Consider the following 23,198-nt stretch of genomic DNA (forward strand, 5'->3'; position numbering starts at 1 on the left):
AGTGAGCACTAAACTCTAAGGGAAATCTGTGTGCCAAACAGTGGTGTAGTGGGGTAAGAGTGCCCAGGGCAGAGGCATCTCTCCCCTGCCCTCTTCTCCACACCCTCTGTTCCTTCCCTGCCCTCCACTGCCACGAATGCACCCCCTTCCCTTCTCCCGTACCTCTTTAACTTCCCAGCGCAAGCTCTCCCTCTAATGTCACTTCCAAGGCGCGGGACCTGATGACCACTGGATACATGAAGGAAGTGACATCAGAGGAAGAGCTGACGCTGGTGCGAACAGCAGGTTGGAGTTACATGACGGAAGATAAAGGCCAAATGGCCCATCTAGCCTTCCCATCCATTATCTCTTTCTCTCTCCGAGAGATCACACATGCCTATCCCAGGACCTCTTGAATTCAGACACAGTCTCTGTCTCCACCACCTCTTCCGGGAGACTGTTGCTGCTCATGCCAGCGAAGAGCTGGAGGTAAAGTGGGGGGGGCGGGGAGGGGGGGGAAGTGAAGGTATGCATGCGGTGGGGGGAGGAATGGCAAGGAGCAGGGAGAGGAGGCTGGAGAGGAGGAGAGATATCAGTTCCCCCACCAAGATGGCTCTTGGGGTGGACCGCCCCTCTGTACTACGCAACTGGTGCCAAGATCATGAAACACTAATGTAAGTCAGCAACAATGCACCGAAAATTAGGTGTGACCACTTACAGTCCCCAGCTGAATGTCAGGCATAAATGTTCACACCTAAATGTGACAGCTGTGCACATGTAAGTGGTCTATAAAGTTGTGAGTGTTGACAATCAGAATTTATGCAAGCCACCTATAGGACACGGCCACCGATTTTCAGTGCAGACTGTTACCATGTGTTAAAAATGTTTTATTGGACACATTAAATGTTTGATTATAAAACTGTGGGAGAGTGGAGGGGAATTATATTTAGAACAAAAAAAAGCTTGAAATTCTCCAAAGAAATGAAGCCAAGAGCTCTGGAATAATATTTTTCTCTCAGAGCTTCTAGAATATATGAAAATTTGGAAAATGAGTTGTCCTCCAGTTTGCCAGGTTCTCTTCCAAAATATTTTGAGAATTTATTCCCAGCGGAGGAGAACGTAGGTGCCAGACAATGATACATCAGCGCCCAGTCTGTAAAAGTCTTTATAAATTAATGTGTCTGACATTAGAGAGGGGATGTAGAGCAGAGTTTTCATGGATTGGAAAGGGAATGAAGAAGGGAGATCAGTCTGTGATTACAAGGACTGAAGAATGAGGGCGTAGAGATTGAATGCTTCTAAAATTAGAGAGTGTGTTTGAGATTAGAGAGGAGACTGGGATTGGAGTTGTGTCTAAAATTATAACGAACATGGACAGTGGAGGTTTATCGGGTTCGAGATAGGATGGAGATAAGAAGTGGTAGAATGAGATATAACTTAGATTATGGAGGGATGGCGGGCAGGTTTATCCGAGACTAGACATGAAACAGAGATTAAAGAGGGGGAAAGGATGGAGCTGGGCTTCAACAGTGGCATACAATCCACCCAAGTGGCCCCTTTAGTGTCGGGGAGTGGGCAGCCAAGGAAGAAGTGGACCCACTTGCAGTCACTTTCAGATCTTCTAAAGTGGATACAACGGCAGCTCTGGGAAATAATTTCAGAGATCAGATACAAATCAGAAATAGAGAAGGGAAGCGTATCTGAGATTAGAGAAGGGATAGGGTGAGATCAGAGACAGAGAATGGAATGTTGTCTGAGATTAGAAAGGGGGACGGAGATCAGAGATGGAGAATGGAAGTATGTCTGATTAGCGAGCAGATACAGATTAGGGACAGAGATTCAAGAGGAGATGAGGGACAGAGAATTGAATTGTTTGATGCTTCAGGGAGGAGGATGGAGAAAGAAGGTGTCTGATACTGGATTGGGCATGGAGATCAGAAGTGCCGGGAATGGCACAGTAATTACTGTCTACATATATAGTTTGGTGGGCTGGTTTGAAGGTGTGAGTATGAGGGGCAGGCAGTGACTGGGTTTGTCATGGATAGGAGGAGGAAGGCAGGCTGGGATCTGTGAGTGAGTTTGTACCTCATATGGATCTTGCAGGCAGGAGAGAGGGTTAGAAGCAGCTGAATGAGACCTATAGAAGAGTTGGAGAGAGAGCCGCCCACCCCCTGATCCAGCACACACCCTCTCACCCCTGCAGCCCTCCCACCCTGACAGTCCCTTTCAGCTTCCCAAATCCTGTCCATTCAATCAGCCCTCCCTCCCGCCCTTAAAAAAAAAAAGATCTAACCACCGGGAGCTGGGTGCGTGATGGAGCCAATCTAGGACCTGACAGCAAAGACACAGCAGCAGCTCCCGGGCATCCTTTCGGCAGCCCAGCCGTTCCTGCCTTCCCTCCTCCTCCTCTCCAACTCCGGCACCCCTCTTGGACAGCATGCTCTGGCTGGGCTCTGGCTCCAGCTCCAGGAGGCACCTATGGGACTCTGGACTCCCTCTCCTCACCCTGGCACTGATGCTCTGGAGATGGTGTCCAGCACAGGCAGGTAAGTAGTGGGCTCTGACTTCTGTCCCTTTTTTTTTCTGTCATGCACCCTGGGGGTGGCTGCTAGCTGTCAGGGGTCCTTTTCTAAACACTGATGTAGAGATGCTGTATGTGGATCCTGATAAGGGGGGGGGGGGAGGATTTGAAAGTAAAGAAGCTGAGGCAATGAGTTGTCTTTAAAGGGGGCTTTGGAGGAGCGAAATGCTGACTAGGGCTACTGTGAATAAAATCAGCTTGGAGGTAGCAGGCACGGGTGGAGGGAAGGAAGCTGGCACAACAGGGCATCTGTAGTAATGCAGAGGCAGGTTTAGGTAGGAATTAGCCTTGAAAATTAGACATTTTTCACAGCAGTGTGCCGACTGAGACTCAGGAATCAATAGTCCATTCAAGAAAGACTTTTTTCCCCCACAGAACTGAGAGGGCAAAAATTCTTATTTTTAATAAGACTCCCTGACCTCTAGAGGAGGTAAAAGGTTTGAGATTTCATACTTAAAGCAAGAATTTACCGAGACAACTGAGTTCCAATCCCCACCTGTTTTATCTGGCAACTTCATCCAACAAGCGCACAAATAATAACATCGTTACCTGTATCTGCTCCCCTCTGGACACTGTCCTACAATCGAATGCAAGAGCTGCGCTACCATCCTGCAACCCTGGCACTGGTTGCACAGGTGCTCATGAAAACGCCAAGCCTGAAAAGCATATACAAGGCTCTATGAACCCCAGGTGTACTGGGATGGGTAAGACTAGGAGACAGCTCTGTGATTTAGGGATGAGAGGACCTGGATGTAGAAGAAATGGTTACTAGAGAGCATCGGAGGGAGAGTGAAGGATTTGGAGGAGCCCAAAATAAGGGATGCGCTATGAGGAAGAAGGGCATCTTCCAGGGAGGAGTTCATCTAGAATACGGTAGGAGCTAGAAGGGTTGCTGATATTCCAAGGGGGGTGGGGACACACCTCCAGAACAGGATGAATAAGAGAAGAGGTACTGATGTTCAGAGAAGGGTCTGTAGAAAGGAGGAGTCCTGGTGTCCAGGGAGGAGTCCACCTGTAGGACACAGATAGGAGAAAGGGTTCTGGTATTCAGGGAAGGGTCGGTAGGACAGGATGGGCTAAGGGAAGTCCTGATATTCAGGGAGCGGTCCATCTATAAGACAGGATAGGCAAGGAGAAGGGACATTGCTATTCAGAGAGGTGACACCCCCCTCCCCCCAATTTCTCAGACCCTAGGCTATTCCTTTGCAGGTGCTGGAGATTTCTGTTGCTGTTCCAGGGTTTGACTGAACTCTGAAGCCTGAAGGAACCTGGTTCCAGATGGGCCTTGGGTGCCCTGAGACTGGGGGGCAGGGAGGGGTGCAGGGAGATACTCAGAGGTCTTCTTTGACTTATTTTTGCAAATCAGCAATTTGACTCTACTACCCCAATCCTGACTCCTAATGGGAGCCCCCCCCCCATTCATCCCAGGACTCAGCCCGTATTTTCCCACAATCCACTTCAAGTGGAATTGACTTGACTTAGGGGTGAGGGTTCTCTACAGTGCTTTCCAGCCCTCCCTCCTTTTATTTGCCCCCCATTTCCACCCAAACTTCATGGACAGTGCTCTCATTTGAATCTTTAACTGGGTTAAACACTGAACCACACACAGATCTGCTTACAGAGGGCTCTGTGTGTGTCCCGAAAGGCTGGGCTGGTTGTCAGAGGGGTCACTTAATATTTATTTTGGGTTTAGGCAGCATGTGTCAAATGCATTCCTGTTTGGGAACCTTTCCGTGCCTGGCTATCTTTAGCTGTTTCACTGATATTTTGGTAACAACTTCAAATCTCTCCAAGCCCCCTGTTTCTCTCTCTCTCTCAACTGGAAAGAAACCATGAAAGCTGTCATTCTTGGCTATTGGGACATCATGAAAACGTGCTTGTTTAATTTTGAGATGGATGAATGGAGGGAAGATCTTTTTTTTTTTTCCCGAAATGAGCTCCCTGGTGAACTGGGAGCTCGGAGCCCTTGCCAAAAGTTGCCAGATTAACCACGTTGAAGAAACTGAACTAATCTAGCAGGACTTTTGCTTTTTAACAAAAACAAAAAAAAAGTCTCTTATCTTTATCCTCTCTGGCTGAAGCACCCAAAACAAGAATTTCTTTCTTGATGTATCAGAGAAGAACCTTAAGGCAGAGATTCCGGCACCCCTTTACTTGATCAATGAAACATCACACCCCCTTCCTAAACCACAAGTGTCCCCTAGTGACTACTGACAGCTACATACTGTATTTTAGCCACTAATAATACTAACCACTAACAAATCACAGGGATACACAGTTACACTATCAACAATGGTCCTAATTACCTCATTCAACACATTGCCTCAGATTTCAAGACCCTTCTCCGCACACCATCTGACCTCTTCCTATACTTACCAACCTTGGTTAAGAATCCCCAATTTAAGAAGAAACTTGCCTAGTTTCAGGTAATTTTGGATTTGATTGCTCACTTTTCCAATTTGGGTACAGTGGGTCCCTTCCCAAGAGGGCTTACAATGTAGCTGTGTACCTGGGGAGTGGAGGATGAAGTGACTTCACCATGGTTATACGGAGTGTTAGTTGGAGGCAGGATTTGAACCCTAGTTTCTAACTAAGCCCATTTCTCTAACCACCAGGCTCCATGTACTCTGTAGTTAATTTTCGAAGACAACCTACCTTCGCTGATTTTCTTTAAATGACCTCTAATACCTCTCTCTAACATGCCAATTCATATTTGTCAGAGCTGGTGCAAATCCTAGGCAAACCTTCAAATTTATGCAATCTCAGTTACTTTTTAAGGCCATCATCAACTCACCCACCTACGACTTGGATAATGAAACTTAATAATTATGATCACTCCTAAAACTTCTCTCCTATCACACCTTTCGAGTATGCTGTGGTGGCTCCTCCTCCACCACCATCCTGCTGTTGGTCGGTGTACCTTAGGGTTCTGTCCTGGGATCTTTTATTTTTACATCTACACTTCCCTTGGTGCTGTAATCTGCCCCTATGGCTTTCAAAATCACCTCTATGTCGATGACTCGCAGATCTATCTCTCTACACCTGAAATCTCGACAGACGTTCAGTCCCAGGTTTCAACCTGCTTGTCTGACATTGTTACCTAGATGACCAAAATTAAACACGGGCAAGACTGAGCTCCTTATCTTTCCACCTAAACCCATCTCTCTATTTCTGTGAACAACACCCTCATCCTCCCTGTCTCGTTGGCTCTCAACCTTGGGATAATCTTTGACTCATCTCCCTCCTTCTCTACACATATCCAACAGACTGCCAAAACCTGTCATTTCCTTCTTGGACCCTTTCTTTATGAGCACATTGCTATGACCCTCATCATCTCTTGGTTAGACTACTGCAACCTGCTTCTCATTGGCCTTCCACGAAATACTGGCCTTCCACTAATCACTGGCCTTCCCCTTCAATCGGTTCAGAATTCTGCTTCATGCCTCATATTAGGCCAATGTCGCTATCAGTGGCTTAGTGAGGGTGAGAAGCACACCTCACCCAACCTCGTCTCCATCCCTCCCGCTCCTTCCCAGCTCCTCCCTGCTGCGTGTGCCCTTCCCTTCCCCCATATCTCTAGTTGAAGTTGTTGCTTGCAGTGGTCAACCACATGCTCCTCGTGACCCCCATCAGCTCTCCCTCTGACATCACTTCCTTTGCGTGGCACCTGGAAGTGACATCAGCGGGAGAGCTGCTAGAGTCGGGAGGAGCATGTGGTTGACTGCCTTGAGCAGCAACTTCAACTAGAGGGAAGGGAAGGGGGGGCACACCCATGGCGAGGGGAGGAGTAGGAAGAGGTGGGGGTGTTGGTGCCCCTGCCAACATGGTGCCTGGGCGGACCGCCCCCTTACCCCCCCCCCCTTACTACGCCTCTGGTTGCTATGCCCACATTACCCCTCTCCTCAGGTCACTTCATTGGTTCCCTATCCATTTCCGCATACAATTTAAACTTCTCTTACTGACCTACAAATGTTTCGCTCCATAGCTCCTCAGTATCTCTCCTTTCTCCCAACACTTCCTCTCCCCCGGACACTCTGCTAATCGGATACGACTCTTTTATCGGTATTCTTCTCCTCTACAGCCATCTCCAGACTCTGTCCCTTCAACTTGCTGCACTGTATGCCTGGAACAAATTGCCTGACTTAGTACGTCAAGCTCCACCTCTAGCAGCCTTCAAATCCAGACTCGGAGCCCAACTCTTTGAAGCTGTTTTCAATTCTAAACTCCAACCCACCTGTCAATGTCTGTCTTATCGTTCCCTCTGTAATTCCCCCACCTGAGCACTCTGTATTGAAGCACCTTATTGTCCAGTTTGGCTGTCCAGACTAGATTGTAAGCTCTTTTGATCAGGAACTGTCCCTTCTATGTTCTGATGTACAGCCCTGTGTATGTCTAGTAGCACGATAGAATGATTAGTAGTAGTAGAAACTGTCTGAATGCTCAGTGACATCACAATGCATCTGGGTCATAACCAGAATTCTTGATGACATCATAATGCAGCTGTTTATGGTTCCCTCACCCAAGCACTGTGCATTGATGCACCTTCTGGTCCAGTTTGTCTGTCTTGACTAGATTGGAAGGCTTTTTTTTTTTTTTTGGGGGGGGGGGATTTTTCATGGTTATGGATTTGATAGTTGCTTCTTCACCTGGGTCCATCTTCTTTTGTGAAGGACAGAGTCTTAGAGCTGCCACTGAACTCCCCTCCCCTCCTGCCTCAGGACCCTCTGGAGAGGGCAGAGCAGAGAGCTGAATGCCTTGTGGCACATCTGCGCTCTCCATTGCAGGCTCAGAGCTCATCGGGGAACGTCACTCTGGCTTTTAACTCCACAGTTTTCATCTTCCAGACAAAGCAAACTTTTCATTAAGGGAAAAAAAAAACCCCAGCAGGAGAAGGGAAAGGCAGGATGCATTAGCTATTCAGAAATGCTAAACTTTGGCCCATGAGAGAGAAAATTTAGCTGCAGATATGAATGAAAACGATGGGTTAGACCTCTGCAGTGTTCCAGAGGGACTTCTGCCTCTCTTCCATCTTTCGGGGTTTTTTAAAAAAATGATATTTTTATTGACAGTGGGTAGTTCTGCCTTGTACCTTGAATTTCTCTCTTGTTGTACTATTTGTGCATCATTTTATTAATCTACATTTCTATCTTCTCTCTTTTTTTGTCTCCCTCCCTCTTTTTACTGAGAATCTCTTTGGGTTCTCTTTTTCAGTCTTTTTTTCAATCTCACGCTCTCTTTTGCAATCCTTTTCCCATCTCTCCTAGTCCCCGTAAAGCAATGAATGATTTTTCCTTCTGCAAGAAAAGTAACTAATCTATGACGTAATGTCCAAGGGCCCTTGGAAACAGAAAGAAATGAATTTCGTGGCTGTGGAACAAATTATTTCCACACCACCCCCCTCTCCAAAAACAAAAAAACCGAAGTGATCTGCTTAACAAGGTGATGGGTCAGAAAACGGGGACTGTGGCGAGGTGGAAAAGGACGAGCGAGAGGCCGACTCCTGCATTCATCAGCTTACCAGCATGGATTGTGGGAAGGAGATAGGTCTAAGAGCATGGCCAAAGCATGAGTGGGATTTTCCGTGGTGCCCACTTATCAAACATAAACGTTTATATCTTTAAGCAAAGGTTCTTTCCTGTACTTACACTTCATTTAAGAAAAGTGCTTAGAAAGAGGTAGAAGAAACACAGAGCCTTGTGCTGGGTATAGGCATGGCTGGCTTAATCGGTGCAGCAACCAGAAGTGACATCAGTGAGAGAACTAACTCGGTTGCGAGGAACGAGCAGTGAACAACTAGGTATAGGGGAAGGGAAGGAGGGCGCACACTGGTGGACAGGTTTAGCACATAAATGGGACTGCATAAAAATCTGCCCTATTCTTATCTGCTACTAATACTCCATGGCTGCTTAAGTGCTGAATGTCAACTTAAGTAGCTACATGTTAGCAGACGTAAAAATAACTGAATATTCAAAGTCAAAACTGGGACAGGACCTGGCTTTGAATATCTGAGGACGAGAAGGATCATTCTGGGAGGAATGGCGACGGAGTGATCATGATTATTGGGGGTAATTATGAAACCTTTAGATGAGGTGGGAGTAGAGTTGCCAGATTTGCTCTTTAAAAAAAGAGGACACCTGGCCCTGCCCCAACACAAAACTCTCTGAGTTTGGGGCCACGTCTGAAGGGCCTCTGCACATCTGCCAATGTCAACGCAATGATGTCAATTGTATGCGCAAAAGCCCTCCAGATGTGGCCCCAAGCATGGGGATTTCCAAAACCTGGTCAAACTGCTGGGTTTTGGAAATTCTTCCAGGCACCTGGACAGTCTGCTACAGAGGACATATCCGGGTTTTCCCGGACATCTGGTAATCCTAGGTGGGAGGAGCTGAGGGCTTGAAAGCTGATGAAGGGGGCTACAAGGCCTAGGGCAGGGGTCTCAAAGTCCCTCCTTGAGGGCCGCCATCCAGTCGGGTTTTCAGGATTTCCCCAATGAATATACATGAGATCTATTTGCACGCACTGCTTTCATTGTATGCTAATAGATCTCATGCATATTCATTGGGGAAATCCTGAAAACCCGACTGGATTGCGGTCCTCAAGGAGGGACTTTGAGATCCCTGGCCTAGGGCATCTAACGCTGTTGTATTGGCCCTATGCGTACAGTGGTCAAATCAGATGGGATCTGGCTGGCCTGGCAGGCTTTCTGGATGACAGGCTGGCAGCCAGCAGGACCAGAAAAATGGGCAGTGGAAAGGCTGCTTTTCTGCTAACCAGTAGGCTGAGTCGGCATGCATTCTACTTCTAGACCTCAAGATGGCACCACCCTCTCTTGGCCTCTGTGCAGAAGATGGGACTTAGGAGGCGTGTGCACTGTCTCCACCTGCAGCCCAAAGGCCTACCTGGGTCATTGCTGCCACCGTGACTGGGGCCACAGGACATGGGAGGCGGAGGAAGAGGCGAGAGAAGTGGAGGGAAGGACATGTGGTCTTTTGTTTATATACATTTGCAACTCTAGCTGAGGATTTTTGCTCATTCGCATTCATCTGGTCATTTTAAATAAATGAAGAATTTCCTATCTGTCCCCCCGCAGTCACAGTCAGCCTTATTTATTTGGTGAAAAGAAGGTCGGGGGTGTTTTCATCTCAGCTTGATTTTGCATTCTGCTCTGATATTTACATTCTTTCCATTCTCCCTCTTTTACCATCATTTCATCCAACAGTAACACAGTAAATGCCAGCAGATAAGGACCAGTATGGTGCATCCAACCTGTCCAGCAGCGATTTGGCCATTTTAGGTGCATAGGCATACAAATTCCCATAGGGAATGGAGGTCTAAACCCTCTTCCTCTGTGTCCCTTGCCCAACCTTTCACAACTGTACCTTTGCCTTATGCAAACTACATCTCCCCAGCCCTTTACATACATAAGAATCTCCAGATGGGAGGATTGAAATGTTTCATACGGTGTTAGTTAGTCTTCATGGAATTTTTGAATAGCAGGGTTTTTATTTCTTTTCTGAAAGTTTTGTAGTCTGGGGTCGCGATTAGTAGATTGGAGAGTTGGTGGTCTAGTTATGTTGCCTGTGTGGCTAGTAGGCCATCGAACAGTTTTTTCCATTTGATGTGTCTGATTGGATGTGAATGGTGTCTGGGTTCTCCTGTGTCTGGTTGTGGTAGTTTGGATTAGGTGGTTGTTCAAATAGGCTGGGCTGTCACCATATATGGATTTAAATAATAGACAGTAGAATTTAAATAGTATTCTTGCTTGAATTGGGAGCCAGTGTGAATCGAGGTATGCCTCGGTGATGTGGTTATGTTTTCTTAGTGAATAGATTAGTCTCAGGGCTTTGTTTTGTACTCTTTGTAGTTGTTTTATCATTGTTATGGGGCAGGGGAGATATAGGATGTTGCAGTAGTCAAGGAGACCTAGGATTAGGGTCTGGACCATGAGCTGGAATTGTTTTGTGTTGAAGAATTTTCGAACTTGCCTTAGGTTTCTCATGCCAGCAAATGATTTCTGTATTGTTTTGTTGATTTGTGGTTGCATGGTGCAGCATCTGTCTATCGTCATTCCCAGAAGTTTTAAAGTGGGTTGAATAGGGTATGTGATTGAGTTTATTACTAGGTTTGTTATGGTTGGGGGTTTGATTTTTTCCGAGAAGTATGAATTTTGTTTTGTCTGGGTTCAGTTTTAGTTTGTGGTCTTTCATCCATGTTGCTACTGTTTCTAGAGTTCTATGTAATGTGTCTGTCATGGTGGGCATTGGCTGATTAAAAGGAAGGAGAATGGTGATGTCGTCTGAATAGCTATAGGAGGTTAAGCCTATTTTGTCTAGGCAGGTGCCGAGGGATGCAATGTAGAGATTGAAGAGTGTTGGGGATAATGGCAATCCTTGGGATATGCCACAGGGATTGGACCATGGTCTTGATTTTTCTTTCTTTAACTTTACTCTGTAGGTCCTGGATTGTAGAAATCCTTGAAACCATGTGTGTACTTTGCCTGTGATTCCTACTTTATCTAGTATTTGTAGCAGGATGTCGTGGTCTACCAGGTCAAATGCTGCAGTGAGATCTAGTTGAATAATCAGCATTTTTTTGTCTGTGCTGAGCTGTTGTCTAGCTATGTCCATAAGGGAGCCTAGTAGTATCTCAGTGCTGAAGTTGGTTCTGAATCCAGACTGTGTAGGGTGGAGCAAATTGTGGTTTTCTAGGTAGTTGGTGAGGAGTTTAGTTATGAGGCCTTCCATTAGCTTGACATATAGTGGAATTGAGGCTATGGGTCTGTAGTTGGATGGTTGATCTATTGCTCCTTTTGGGTCTTTTAAGATCGGGGTGACGATGATTTCGGAGATGTCTTGTGGGAAAAGGCCATCTGTGAGCATGGTTTGTATCCATTGCATGAGGAGAGTGCAAAATTTTAGGCTGGAGGTTTTTAATAGGTATGGAGGGCATTGGTTGAGGTCGTAAGTTGCGTGGCTGTATTTTTTACAGAATTTGTTAAGGTTGGACCATTGTATTGTGGAGAAATGGGACCAGGTTCTATCTGCTGCAACTGATTCTTTTTCTGTGGAGCACTTTATGATCTCTTCTAGGTGGGTTGGGATTCCTGTGAAGTTTGTCCTGGCAGTTGTAATTTTGTTTTTAAAGTATTCAGCTAAAAGGGTGGCTGAAGAGGGAGGGTTGTCATTTTCGGCTAGGTAGGGTTTGGTGTCTACGAGTTCTTTTAGTAATTGGAATAGATTTTTTTGTGTCTTGGGCTTCTATACCTATTTGGTTTGTGTAGTATGTCTTTCTTTTTTTCTTTTAGCTTTAGTTTGTATTGTTGGTTTAGTTTTTTCCATGCTACTCTTGTGTGTTCTTGGTTACTTTTTCTCCATTTTCTTTCTGGTCGTCTGCATTGTCTTTTGAGTAGGAGTAGTTCGTTGTTGAACCATTTGTCTGATCGTCTGCTGATTCTGGTTTTTGTTTGTATTGGGGCTAGCTCGTCTAGGGGTAGTTGTACTTATATTGCACCATTGTGAGATGAAGTCTTTGGGGTCACATTTTTGGATTGTAGCATCTGTTTTATTCCAGAATTTGGAGGGATCGATATATGTATGTGATTTGTAGGTTAAGCTTTGGGATTTTGGTTTGGTTTTGCCTTTGGCCCAGTTGATAGTGAAGGTGTATGTGTAATGGTCTGAACAGATGGATCTGGACCATTTTCCATTTGAGGTATGAATCTCTGGTAGAATGGGCTGTTGGGTCATGAAGGTTGCAATGTCTAGTTGGTGACCTTTCTTGTGTGTGGTTTGTGGGTCTAAGATCTTGTAGGTAAAGGCTTCAAGGTAAGGTAGTAGGTTTTCTACTTGCTTAGAAGTATGGTCTTCGAGATGGAGGTTTAGATCTCCTAGGATTAGGTTGTAAGTCACCGTTAGTGAGTTTCGGTATATAAAATCTTCAAATTCTGGTCTTGATGTGTTCCAATTCCCTCGTGTTATGTAGCAGAGCATGCAGGTTATGGATCCTTTTAGTGTGGTGCAAGAAAGTTGGCAGGCTAGTAGATCCATGTATGGGGTAGAGGTTTAGTCTAGTATGTTTAAGTTTAGGGAGTTTATGACTAAGATGGCTAGACCTCCTCCTCTTTTTTTTTCCCCTGCAGACCACTGTTATCTTGTATCCCTTCGGGCAAACTTCTGTTATCCTGGGGTCCGAGTCTGAGGTTAGCCAGGTTTCAGTGAGGAAGAGGCAGTCTAAATTTTTGTTTTTTTATCCAGTCTTTTATATGTTCTGTCTTTGGGCCTAGAGCTCTGATGTTTATGTAGGCACATGTTAGTGTGGTGTATTCTGTTTGCGCATTATTTGTTGCTTTTGGGTAGACAAGTGCTCTTGGTTGGGGGTGTGGTTTAGTCCTGGAAGGGTTTGCTGGTCTTCTCCTCCATGTTGGTGTGAAGATGTGGTGTATGCTGGTCTGGGAGTTTATGTTTCTGTCTGTAATGGTTCTCCCGGCTGGGTGGTGAATTCTATTTGTAGTTGAAATAATTGGAATTGGGGAGATGTTGTTTACTGCAGCCTTCAGTTGGTTAGGAGCAAGATGATCAGTAGTAGGATAGTTTGTGTTTGTGGTATAGCTTTCATTGTGAAAGATAGGAGATAGGGGGTTGGTGGGAGTGAGGTTGTAGGTGATTTCCTGAGGGTTAGAATGTTGATTTTTCTCTAGGTGTTTGTTGGTGGTGATTGGGACTTATGCCTTAGACGGTGATTGGAATGTGCGCTTTAGATGGTGCGCCGAACAGCTGCATGTCGTTAGGTGCTGAGCTTTTTAACTGGCTCAGTGGCTGGAGCGTCAATGAGGGGTGGAGTGCTCTCCCATGCCCGAGGGGATCCTCAGTTGCTCTGGGAAGAACAAAATGGCAGAGCCAAAGGAAAGGGGAATTTTTAAACAAGCAAGGTTTCCCGCTGAGCCCTCCAACTGGCTCAGCAGCTGGAGTGTCGTTGAGGGGCAGAGTGCTCTCCCATGCCCGAGGGGAACCTCAGTTACTCCCGGAAGAACGAAATGATAGAGCCAAAGGAAAGGGAACTTTTAAACAAGCAAGGTTTCCCGCTGAGCCTTCCAACTGGCTTAGCGGCTGGAGCGTCGGTAGGGCGGATTGCTCTCCCATGCCCGAGGGGATCCTCAGTTGCTCCGGGAAGAACAAAATGGCTTATGGACTTTTCTTTGAGGAAATTGTCTAAACCTTTTTTTTTTTAAACCCTGCTAACGAATTCCAAAAGTTTAAGTCAATGATTCCCAAAACCGACACATTGCCTCCTTGGTATGCAGATCTATTTCATGCAAATTAATTGTTGATATCCTGACAACCTGACCCACTGAGATTCCATCCGGGTAGATTTGAGAACCCCTTGGTGTAATTGCACGTTAAGTAATGAAATATTTTCTCTGATTTGTCTTATATGTGCTCTTGCTTTAATTTCTGTTCTCTTGCTACTAAATTCAAGAGGCTGGAGAGTTTAGCTTCTTATAGCTCTGAGACACAAGCCCAGTTCCGGTTTTCTTCCTTCCACTCTATGTTCCCTCTCAGCTGAGCACATGACAATCGCTCGTATATTCTAGGAGCATTGTTCACAGATTTTACATGGTTGCTCACATAAATACTTACAAATCTGGAAAATTGTTGGTTTTTAGAACTTGTTGCTCACACAAAAACAATTTTTTAGAACTCGTCGCTCGCATGAGATCAAATTTACACACAACTGGCTGTCCTTAGAGGGGAGTATTGCTTCCACCCAGTGCTTGCTAGTGCTACAGAATGCATCAGAACCGGGACTGGATAAGCAGTTTACATTGATATGGAGTTAGCTTGGTTACCCTGGTCAGGACAGCTCTTCTGAAGGCTGCTGCTACCAGCTAGATGGGTAGGACCAATGTTAATCTAATAACCCAGAAAGAGAGGATGGATTTACTGTGAATATAGAATCATTTCTTTTATATGTTCACTTAGGCTTCTGCATCTGGTGTCATGATTGTAGAGAACCAAGGTCTAAAATCATAAATACATGATTGCTGCAGTTTTCCGGCTCTTGCCGTGGTTGGTTTAAATGTCAGTTCTACCTACCCAGATGTGGCAAGACCTGGAAAACTGCAACAATCATGTATTTTATGATTTAAGACAATGGTTCTCTACCCGATATTTAGGACATACCCAACCTAGGATAAGTAGCATTAAATCTGTTTTACTACTTGGGTCCAGCTAGGTATCTGAGACCTGGGTTAGCCATTGTTGGACACTGGATACTGGGCTTGATGGACTTTCAGTCTGTCCCAATATGGCAATTCTTATGTGAACCAAGTATAGGACAATCAAGCCATTGTGACATCACTGCTGAGGTTGGCTCTTAGGCATTGGTGGAATGAGGCATTATGACATCACAATCTCAGCTCTGGAATGTTGCTACTCTTTGGGTTTCTGCCAGGTACTTGGGTCCTGGGTTGGCCACTGTTGGAAACAGGATACTGGGCTTGATGGACCTGTGGTCTGTCCCAGCATGGCAACTCTTATGTTCTTATGTGAGCCAAGTATAGGGCAATCAAGCCATTGTGACATCACTGATGAGGTTGGTTCTTAGGCATTGGTGGAATGAGGCTTTATGACATCACAATCTCAGCTCTGGAATGTTGCTACTCTTTGGGTTTCTGCCAGGTACTTGGGACCTGATCGGCCACTGTTGGAAACAGGATACTGAGCTCGATGGACCTTTGTTCTGTCCCAGTATGGCAACTTTTATGTTCTTATAGTGCCTCCATTGTAAGCAGATCTGTCTCATGCATATTCATTACAGATAACATGACTGCCTGGGTGTGTTGAGAGCCCCCAGTATCAAGGAATTGGATGAAAAAGTGATGATATGCCCTGAAAGAAAATGAGAGTTGAAGTAAGAATCATGGATTTGATATATCACCTTTCTGTGATACAACCAACGAAGTTTAGTCATACAGAGTATATTTAGGTATTTTCTTTGTCCCTAGTGGGCAAAGTTTTTGTGCCTAAGGCAAAGAAAGCTTAAGTGACTTGACCAAGGTCACAAGGAGCTACAGTGGGAACTTTGCCTTGTTCTCAGCTCACATTACTAACCCAGGCTATGCCTAGGTGATGGGATGGAGGAGTCATTGTGATGTCATAATTGAGAAAGGACCATAGGGATAGAAGTAGTACAAGTTACTTTGGGTAGAATTGAAATAGAAGTCATTGTGATGTCATAATTGAGGGAGGACCACATGAAGAGATGTGTAGAAGTCACTGGGTAGAGTTGAAATAGAAGGGAGGTGTAATAGTGATGTCATAATTGAGGGAGGACCATAGGGATAGAGGAAATAAAAATTACTTTGGGTAGAATTGAAATAGAAGTCATTGTGATGTCATAATTGAGGGAGGACCACAGGAAGAGAAGTGTAGAAGCCACTGGGTAGAGCTGAAACAGAAGGGAGGCGTCATAGTGATGTCATAATTGAGGGAGGTCCATAGGGATAGAAGTAGTAGAAATCACTTTGGCTAGATTAAAAATAGAAGGGAAGTGTCATTACGATGTAACAATTGAATGAGGACCATAGGGGGGAGCCACTATGCGGAAGGTTTGTGGTGAAAACTCTAGGAATACAGGAAGGAAATTGAAGTCGCTCTTCTGGAATAACTGAGTGAAGATAGAAGGGTAGTGACAGATAATGGAATGCTTTGTACCTGCTGAGATATTTCCCTAGTACTGCAGTGCCTGGATGCCTCTTTTCTTGGCATGCCCACTGAGCCCTTGACTTTTCTGCCAGCCCTGCGGTTAGCATGCAGGATAAATACATCAGAAGCGGTACATTCTAAAATAATTTTGCAGTTCCTGTGCAGACGTGGCAGCCACAACGCTGTGTCCGTGAAGGGACTCGGGATGCTTCATTCAGACTCCAGGCAGAACACCTCTGTTCACCTCAGCAGCCAATCTGTGCAGTGTTATTTTGAGGCTGGAAATAATGATTTAAGGAAATGAACTGTCATCACGTAACCCCAGAGTGTGGGGGTGGGAGAGAAGGAGTGTTTAATTCCATAGAATCACACAGGTTGAATGTCTGGCCAGCTCTGAAAACCCCTAAACACAGCCTGCAGCTCCTTGAATTCCGCTGTCCTGACTTGAGTGGAGGTATGTGTATATCCAGGGTTTCAATTACGCAGATACAGCCCATCCCCTGTATATTTCCATATCCATAGGAGCCCTAGAGGGGGCTGCAGACATTTACTCCTAGTTTCTGTATACAGGCAGTCCCCGGGTTAAGAACGAGTTAGGTTTTTAAAGCTGTTCTTAAGTCGGATTTGTATGTAAGTCAGAACGTGTAGATTTTAGGATTCTTGCTGCTTTCCTCTGCTCCCCGCTGACAAAAGGGCCAACTGTCCCTACCAGTATTCCCTCTAAGTTTCAGCATGCAGAACCACACACTGTTCTTCATGTGGCCACGCATCGTTCCTGAATCTTCTAGGAGTCTAGGCCACTGGAAAGACTGCAAGATCCCAAGGAGTAGCAACGTTCTAGAGCTGATATTGTGTTGTCATAATGGCCACATTCCACCAATGCCTAAGAGCTAACCTCATCAGTGATGTCACAATGGCTTGATTATTCCTATACAGGCAGTCCCCAGGTTAAGAACGAGTTAGGTTTTTTAAGCTCTTCTTAAGCCGGATTTGTATGTAACTCAGAACGTGTAGATTTTAGGATTCTTGCTGCTTTCCTCTGCTCCCCGCTGACAAAAGGGCCAACTGTCCCTAGACCAGTGTTCCCTCTAAGCTTCAGCACGCACAACCACACACTGTTCTTAATGTGGCCATGCGTCATTCCTGAATCTGCTGCAGGAGAAGTGGAGGAGTCTCGGCCACTGGAAATACTGCTCAGTGAAATCAAATGAAGCCGCAACCATGTTCTTAAGTAGCAACATTCCAGAGCTCATATTGTGATGTCATAATGCCTCATTCCACCAATGCCTAAGAGCCAACTTCATCAGTGATGTCACAATGGCTTGATTAATCCTATACAGGCTGTCCCTGGGTTAAGAGCGAGTTAGGTTTTTAAAGCTGTTCTTAAGCCGGATTTGTACGTAACTCAGAACGTGTAGATTTTAAGATTCTTGCTGCTTACCTCTGCTTCCAGCTGACAAAAAGACCAAATATCCCTCTAAGGAGTCTATGTCACTGGAAATACTGCTCGGTGAAATCAAATGAAGCCGCAAACGCATTCTTAAGTATGAGTTGTACTTAAGTAGGGCATCTGTAAGTCGGGGACTGCCGGTGTTGCGGCCAAAGAAGTGCACATTGTTGATTTGTGTGTGTAATTTAATTGCTTGACAAACCAATCCATGCTGATAACTGGTAATTAACATCTAATTATCGATACTACTCTAACTGGCACAACGTTCGAAACGTAGTCTACTGTATAAAGTGGTATGCGTAAATTCTAGTGCGCAGTTCTCAAAAAGGGGCCTGGCCAGGGGAGGAGCTGGATAGATTGTGGGCGTTCCTTTTCTCTCAGGCTGAGAGGGGGCTGTCTCAGGGCTCTAACTATTCAAGCACCTTTGTGTTGCGAGGGGAATGTCTCTGTCTGAAATCTACACAGCAACCGGTTGCTCCTGCAGGAAATATTCATCATAAGAATGATTATTAAACACGGTTTTCTGTGCTGGCAATGTTTTGCTCATTTACTGGTCAAAGATCTATATCATGATTGCGCAAGTAATCAAATACTTGCAAAGGAATCAATGTAAAAGAAACGGAATATTAATGTTTCAGAGTTAAAAAAAAAAAAAATCTTTTGGCTTTTGAGTCACCGGAAGCAATTTTGGTGTTGAATAACACGCCAAACTCAGTCAGCACAGGCTCATGCAAAGTCCGTCGATTTGCTGGTCTTGCTTATTAGGCAGCGTATTATAATAAAGATTTACGACTACCGTATTTTCACGCATACATATATAACGCGCACACACGTATAGCGCGCGGGAACACAGCATGTATGTAAATTTCCATATAGCGCGCACATGCGTATACCGCGCACGCTGCTCATTGAGGTAAAACCTCCTCCTGTCTTGCTGCCCCGACTCTCCTCTCACCGCCCTGCCCTCTGCCCCGAATCGCCGCCCTGCTCCTGTCTTGCTGCCCCGACTCTCCTCTCGTCGCCCTGCCCTTGAAGTCCCCCTCCCTGATGGCCCGCCCCCCTGAAAGCCTGATGCCCCACCCCGAAGGATCTCTGGCCCCCCCACCCTGAAGGACCGCTCGCACTCCCCCGATGTCCAATTCATCCCCCAGCCCCCCCCCCGCACCGTTTGCGGTGGAGAAGCAGCCTACCGTGGGTTCGCAATGCCAGTGAGCCCTGCGCTGCTTCCTCTGCCATCTATTTCTGTTTCTATGACCTGTAAAAAACAAAAATCTTATGCTAAATCAAACATATTATCAAAAATATCACTGTTATCCAGATCTATTTCCATATGAACATTTTAGAAAGCTGTTGAAAACCTTCCTCTTCTCCAAATTTTTGATCAACTAGATATTCGTGCCTTTTTTCATAACATTCTCTTTATCTTTCTTTAGCATAATCTTTTGTTAACTGCATTGAACTCATGGCTATGCGGTCTAGAAATTTGCAGTTATGTTATGTTAGCAAGTTGAAAACGATAGACAGCATTAACGGCAATATGTAAAAGTTCTCTTCAGATCGAATAAGCCAGAATATCACTCTCGGCTTCTTTCTTGAGTGTCGTGAAAGTTCAGAGGCCGAGCCCTGAGTTGAGGACGGGTCCTTTTTGGCCTTTGGCTCAGACTTTGAACATAAACGACATGGGAGAGGGGATTCATGTCCTCCCCTGAGCCCATTGGAGATATAGTAATTTCATGATCATCTTAATAGATCGAAGGCATAACCTATGAGAAATAATGGTGATCATCTTTTGTTTAAGATGCAATGGTAGAGTCCAAATCAAAAGCTGAGGATGAATCTTTCTTGACTTTTTGACTGAGATGGGCAACTTGGATGATGTGGGATGGTAAATATGCCATAACCTAACCCCTTTGGGTACATTGCAAAGCAGGAGACAATACACCTGCTTAAATATATTAGCAATCAAATAACTATAAGGGTTGACTCAGTGGCAGTGATATGTGAAAAGTCCTTAGTTCGATCCCTGATTTTCCTTGGGTTAGCGGTAGAGGGAGTCATGGCCATTGCTTAAGGGTGACACCTAGTGGCCAGATTCAGAGCCTATGATTGCAGCACTCTGGAAGAAATCTTAGTTCATGGCCTCCAGCCCAGGACCATGTGATTGTATAATGTGTACAAAGGGTGTGGGTTGACAAGGGAGTTAGTACATTTTTATAATAATGAGTAGACTAGATCCAAACTGGCAGGAAGTATAGGTGGTGGATGCCTGGAATGCGCTCCCGAGAGAGGTGGTGGAGAGTAAAACTGTGACTGAGTTCAAAGAAGCGTGGGATGAACACAGAAGATTTAGAATCAGAAAATAATATTAAAGATTGAACTAGGCCAGTTACTGGGCAGACTTGTACGGTCTGTGTCTGTGTATGGCCGTTTGGAGGAGGATGGGCAGGGGAGGGCTTAAATGGCTGGGAGGGTGTAGATGGGCTGGAGTAAGTCTTAACAGAGATTTCGGCATTTGGAACCCAAGCACAGTACCGGGTAAAGCTTTGGATTCTCGCCCAGAAATAGCTAAGAAGAAAAAAAAAAAAAAAAAAAAATTTTTAAATTGAATCAGGTTGGGCAGACTGGATGGACCATTCGGGTCTTTATCTGCCGTCATCTACTATGTTACTATAAGAAATAATTTTGAACCACTAAGAGTTATTCTATATTCAAAATAACCAATGCTCATTTAATACTGAAGACAGAATGTGATTCTGTGGGAAGCTCAAGATTTATCTTTAGCGAAAATCAAAATAACATGTATTAATAGACTATGTTACAAAGTGAAAGGAAATCTGCATGCAATTTGGATAAAGAACCACAGCAGGTGATTGCAGTATTAAGCCTGTCATTAATATGTATTACTGGCAGCTAGAAATAGACAATCCCTCTGCGGTGGTCAGGCTGAGAGCATCAGAGCCTATATTAGGTCCTCCTTGCTTTTAAATTCTTATCTCGTCTCTACCATTCTGGCCACACATTTCTCTTTTCTGGTTGTTGTTTTGTTTTTCCATCTCCATCACTTTAATCTACCCTCCCACTGTCTGTTTTTCTGTTGATCACCATCGCCTTCCTCTTCTCCTCATTAAACAAAGCATCCTTCAGTTCCACTTCTCCCTTTTTCCTCATCTTGCTGTCCTGGTCAGTTTCCCTCTGCTCTTCCAGGCTTCCATACCCAGCGATGTGAACCTTCGTGCTTTTTTTTTTTTTTTTTTAAATACCTGTGTAGGGGTGCTTCTTTCCATTCTTTACCTACTGTCTCTTCTCCCATGTATCAACAATCATGGACCAAGGGTCAGGAACCATAATGATGCACTTTATATAATAGCTTTATTTATATCCCATCATACCTTTTCGGTTCAGGACGGTATACAGTAAAGTAGAAATACAATGTGGATACCGCAGTTATCGATACAAGTGAAAAGAGCGTGGAGATTACAGCATTGAGATTACGTGGGGGTGCGCAGGTAGGCGGGAGTTCATGGAGAACTCACCTAGATTATGATCCCACACATGGGTTTTGTGACCCTATTTGTGGTTCCAACCCACAGTTTAGGAAACTCTGCTAAAGTCCCTTTAATATGCTCTGTGTCTCACCAGTAGGTATAGGTGCCACTGTTTTGCAATGACTGGTTTCCCCCCTTCCATCCTTTCACTGAATGAAATCTGTATAGCATAGAGAATCTCTTCTAATTAATACTACAATGTGTGGCAGTTTACTTTAAGGTGGTCTCTATGTCTCTCTTATCAGAGGATGTGGTAAGAGCGTTTAATGTAGCTGGTTTTAAAAAAAGGTTTGGACAGGTTCCTGGAGGAAAAGTCCATAAACTGCTGTTGAGACAGACATGGGAGAAGCCACTGCTTACCTTGAATTGGTGGCATAGAATGATGCTACTATTTGGGATTTCGCCAGCTACTTCTGACTTGGATTGAGGTACTGGCCGAGAATGACATGGTGACAAAATTCATCACCGTTCCCGTCCCCGCGGATAACCGCGGGAAACCATCTTCATGTCATTCTTTAAGGAGAGAGGGAAGAATCAGAGTATAATTGGCCACAACCACTGACCCGCAAGCTTTGCTTTGAAGAATGCTGGTGTAGAAGTAGACACTAGAAAATGACATGGGATTATTTCCCACGGTTATCCGCGGGGACGGGAACGGTGATGAATTTTGTCACCGTGTCATTCTCTAATACTGGGCTAGATGGACCATTGGTCTAACCCAGTAAGGCTAGTCAAGTCCTTAACTGTGCACCAGCGTTAGCTATGCTCTTGGGTACACTGAAGGACATCATTAGAAAGATTTGCAGCTGGTCTCGAGAGTCAGAGCCCGGGATGGGGGTACAGTTGCTACTGTTCTGGGGCTTTAGCCTGCCCTCTCTCCCCCATCTGCTTCCAATCTGCTAGCTGGGGATCCCTCCCTTGCTATGAATGCCTCACTTTGTTAGCATGTTTGAGGAAGGTTTCTGGGCACTGTGCTTGTTTGCTCTTCACGGCCTCATGTTGGGTGGGTTCATGGACTGTTTTTCCAAAGCGCTGAATAGTAAATGGGAGCCTTTCTCTTCCTCTCTCCATCACCATCTTCTTCAGGTCTTTTCTCCCTCACATTTGCAAATCTCATGTTCCTGAATGGTTTTAGGCCTCTGGCGTAAATGTTCCTAGGAAGGGCTCATTTTCTGCACTGTAGAAACTGGTGGGTTCCGAATGTTATTAGCTTGGCAAGGGTGGGGCAATTTTCAGGCAACCCATGGGACTTGGGTAAATAAATGGCTTTGAAAATGTCCCTTTCAATATATCATTCCCATTGCTTCACTGCTACACACCACCTTCCTCTCTCCCTAGAGTTTATGTTTTGCATTTTTCAATGAAGTGAGTCATTCTGTCAGGTATAATTGTTCTGTTGTGATCTGCACGTCTGCTACAAGAGCTCAGACTTTGGGCACACACTGTCCCATCGCCTGTGTGCTAACCCTGATAGTGGATAAGAATTAAAATAAGGTAACACCCCTCCCGGAAAATGTGACCTGTATTTTTTTTGCATTTTTAAACCGTCCAGGATTTTAATCGGAAAGCTTGGCGTAGACTGCTAACTATACCTGTTGGTAAAACCTTTTACTGGCACAGCTTAATAATTATCAAAAGGCAATGTCATGGGTGAGTTCTTTGCAACTCTGCTTCAGATCTCTTCCTACCTTTGGAGACTACGATCTTCAAAAATCTCCAGCAGCTACAGTCTGGAAGAAGCGTCACCACCTCGTCTATTTGATCCTTATTGTACCAGTTCCAATTGTATCTGTATCTGCTGATTGTACCCATTCACTGATTGTCCAGCCCTTCTTTATTGTAAACCGCCTAGAACTATTACGGCTTTGGCGGTATATAAGAAATAAACTATTATTATTATTATTATTTGTGGGAAAGTGGCGCCATCTGGCGGCCAATGT

At 45.0% G+C, this 23,198-nt stretch overlaps 1 protein-coding gene across 4 annotated transcripts in view; it reads left to right on the forward strand.

Annotated features, from left to right (window-relative positions):
- Positions 1-2,124: 2,124 nt before the first annotated feature.
- COL11A2 (collagen type XI alpha 2 chain) overlaps positions 2,125-23,198 on the forward strand; it is a 108,739-nt gene continuing 87,665 nt past the window's right edge. For all 4 annotated transcript variants that reach the window (XM_033924914.1, XM_033924915.1, XM_033924916.1 and 1 more), the window contains exon 1: positions 2,125-2,525. In XM_033924914.1, the coding sequence (XP_033780805.1) occupies positions 2,417-2,525 (109 nt within the window). In that variant the 5' untranslated portion in view covers positions 2,125-2,416. The remainder of the gene's footprint in view (positions 2,526-23,198) is intronic.

This window comes from Geotrypetes seraphini, chromosome 16 (genome assembly GCF_902459505.1).
Source record: "Geotrypetes seraphini chromosome 16, aGeoSer1.1, whole genome shotgun sequence".
In the NCBI taxonomy this organism is placed as follows: domain Eukaryota; kingdom Metazoa; phylum Chordata; class Amphibia; order Gymnophiona; family Dermophiidae; genus Geotrypetes; species Geotrypetes seraphini.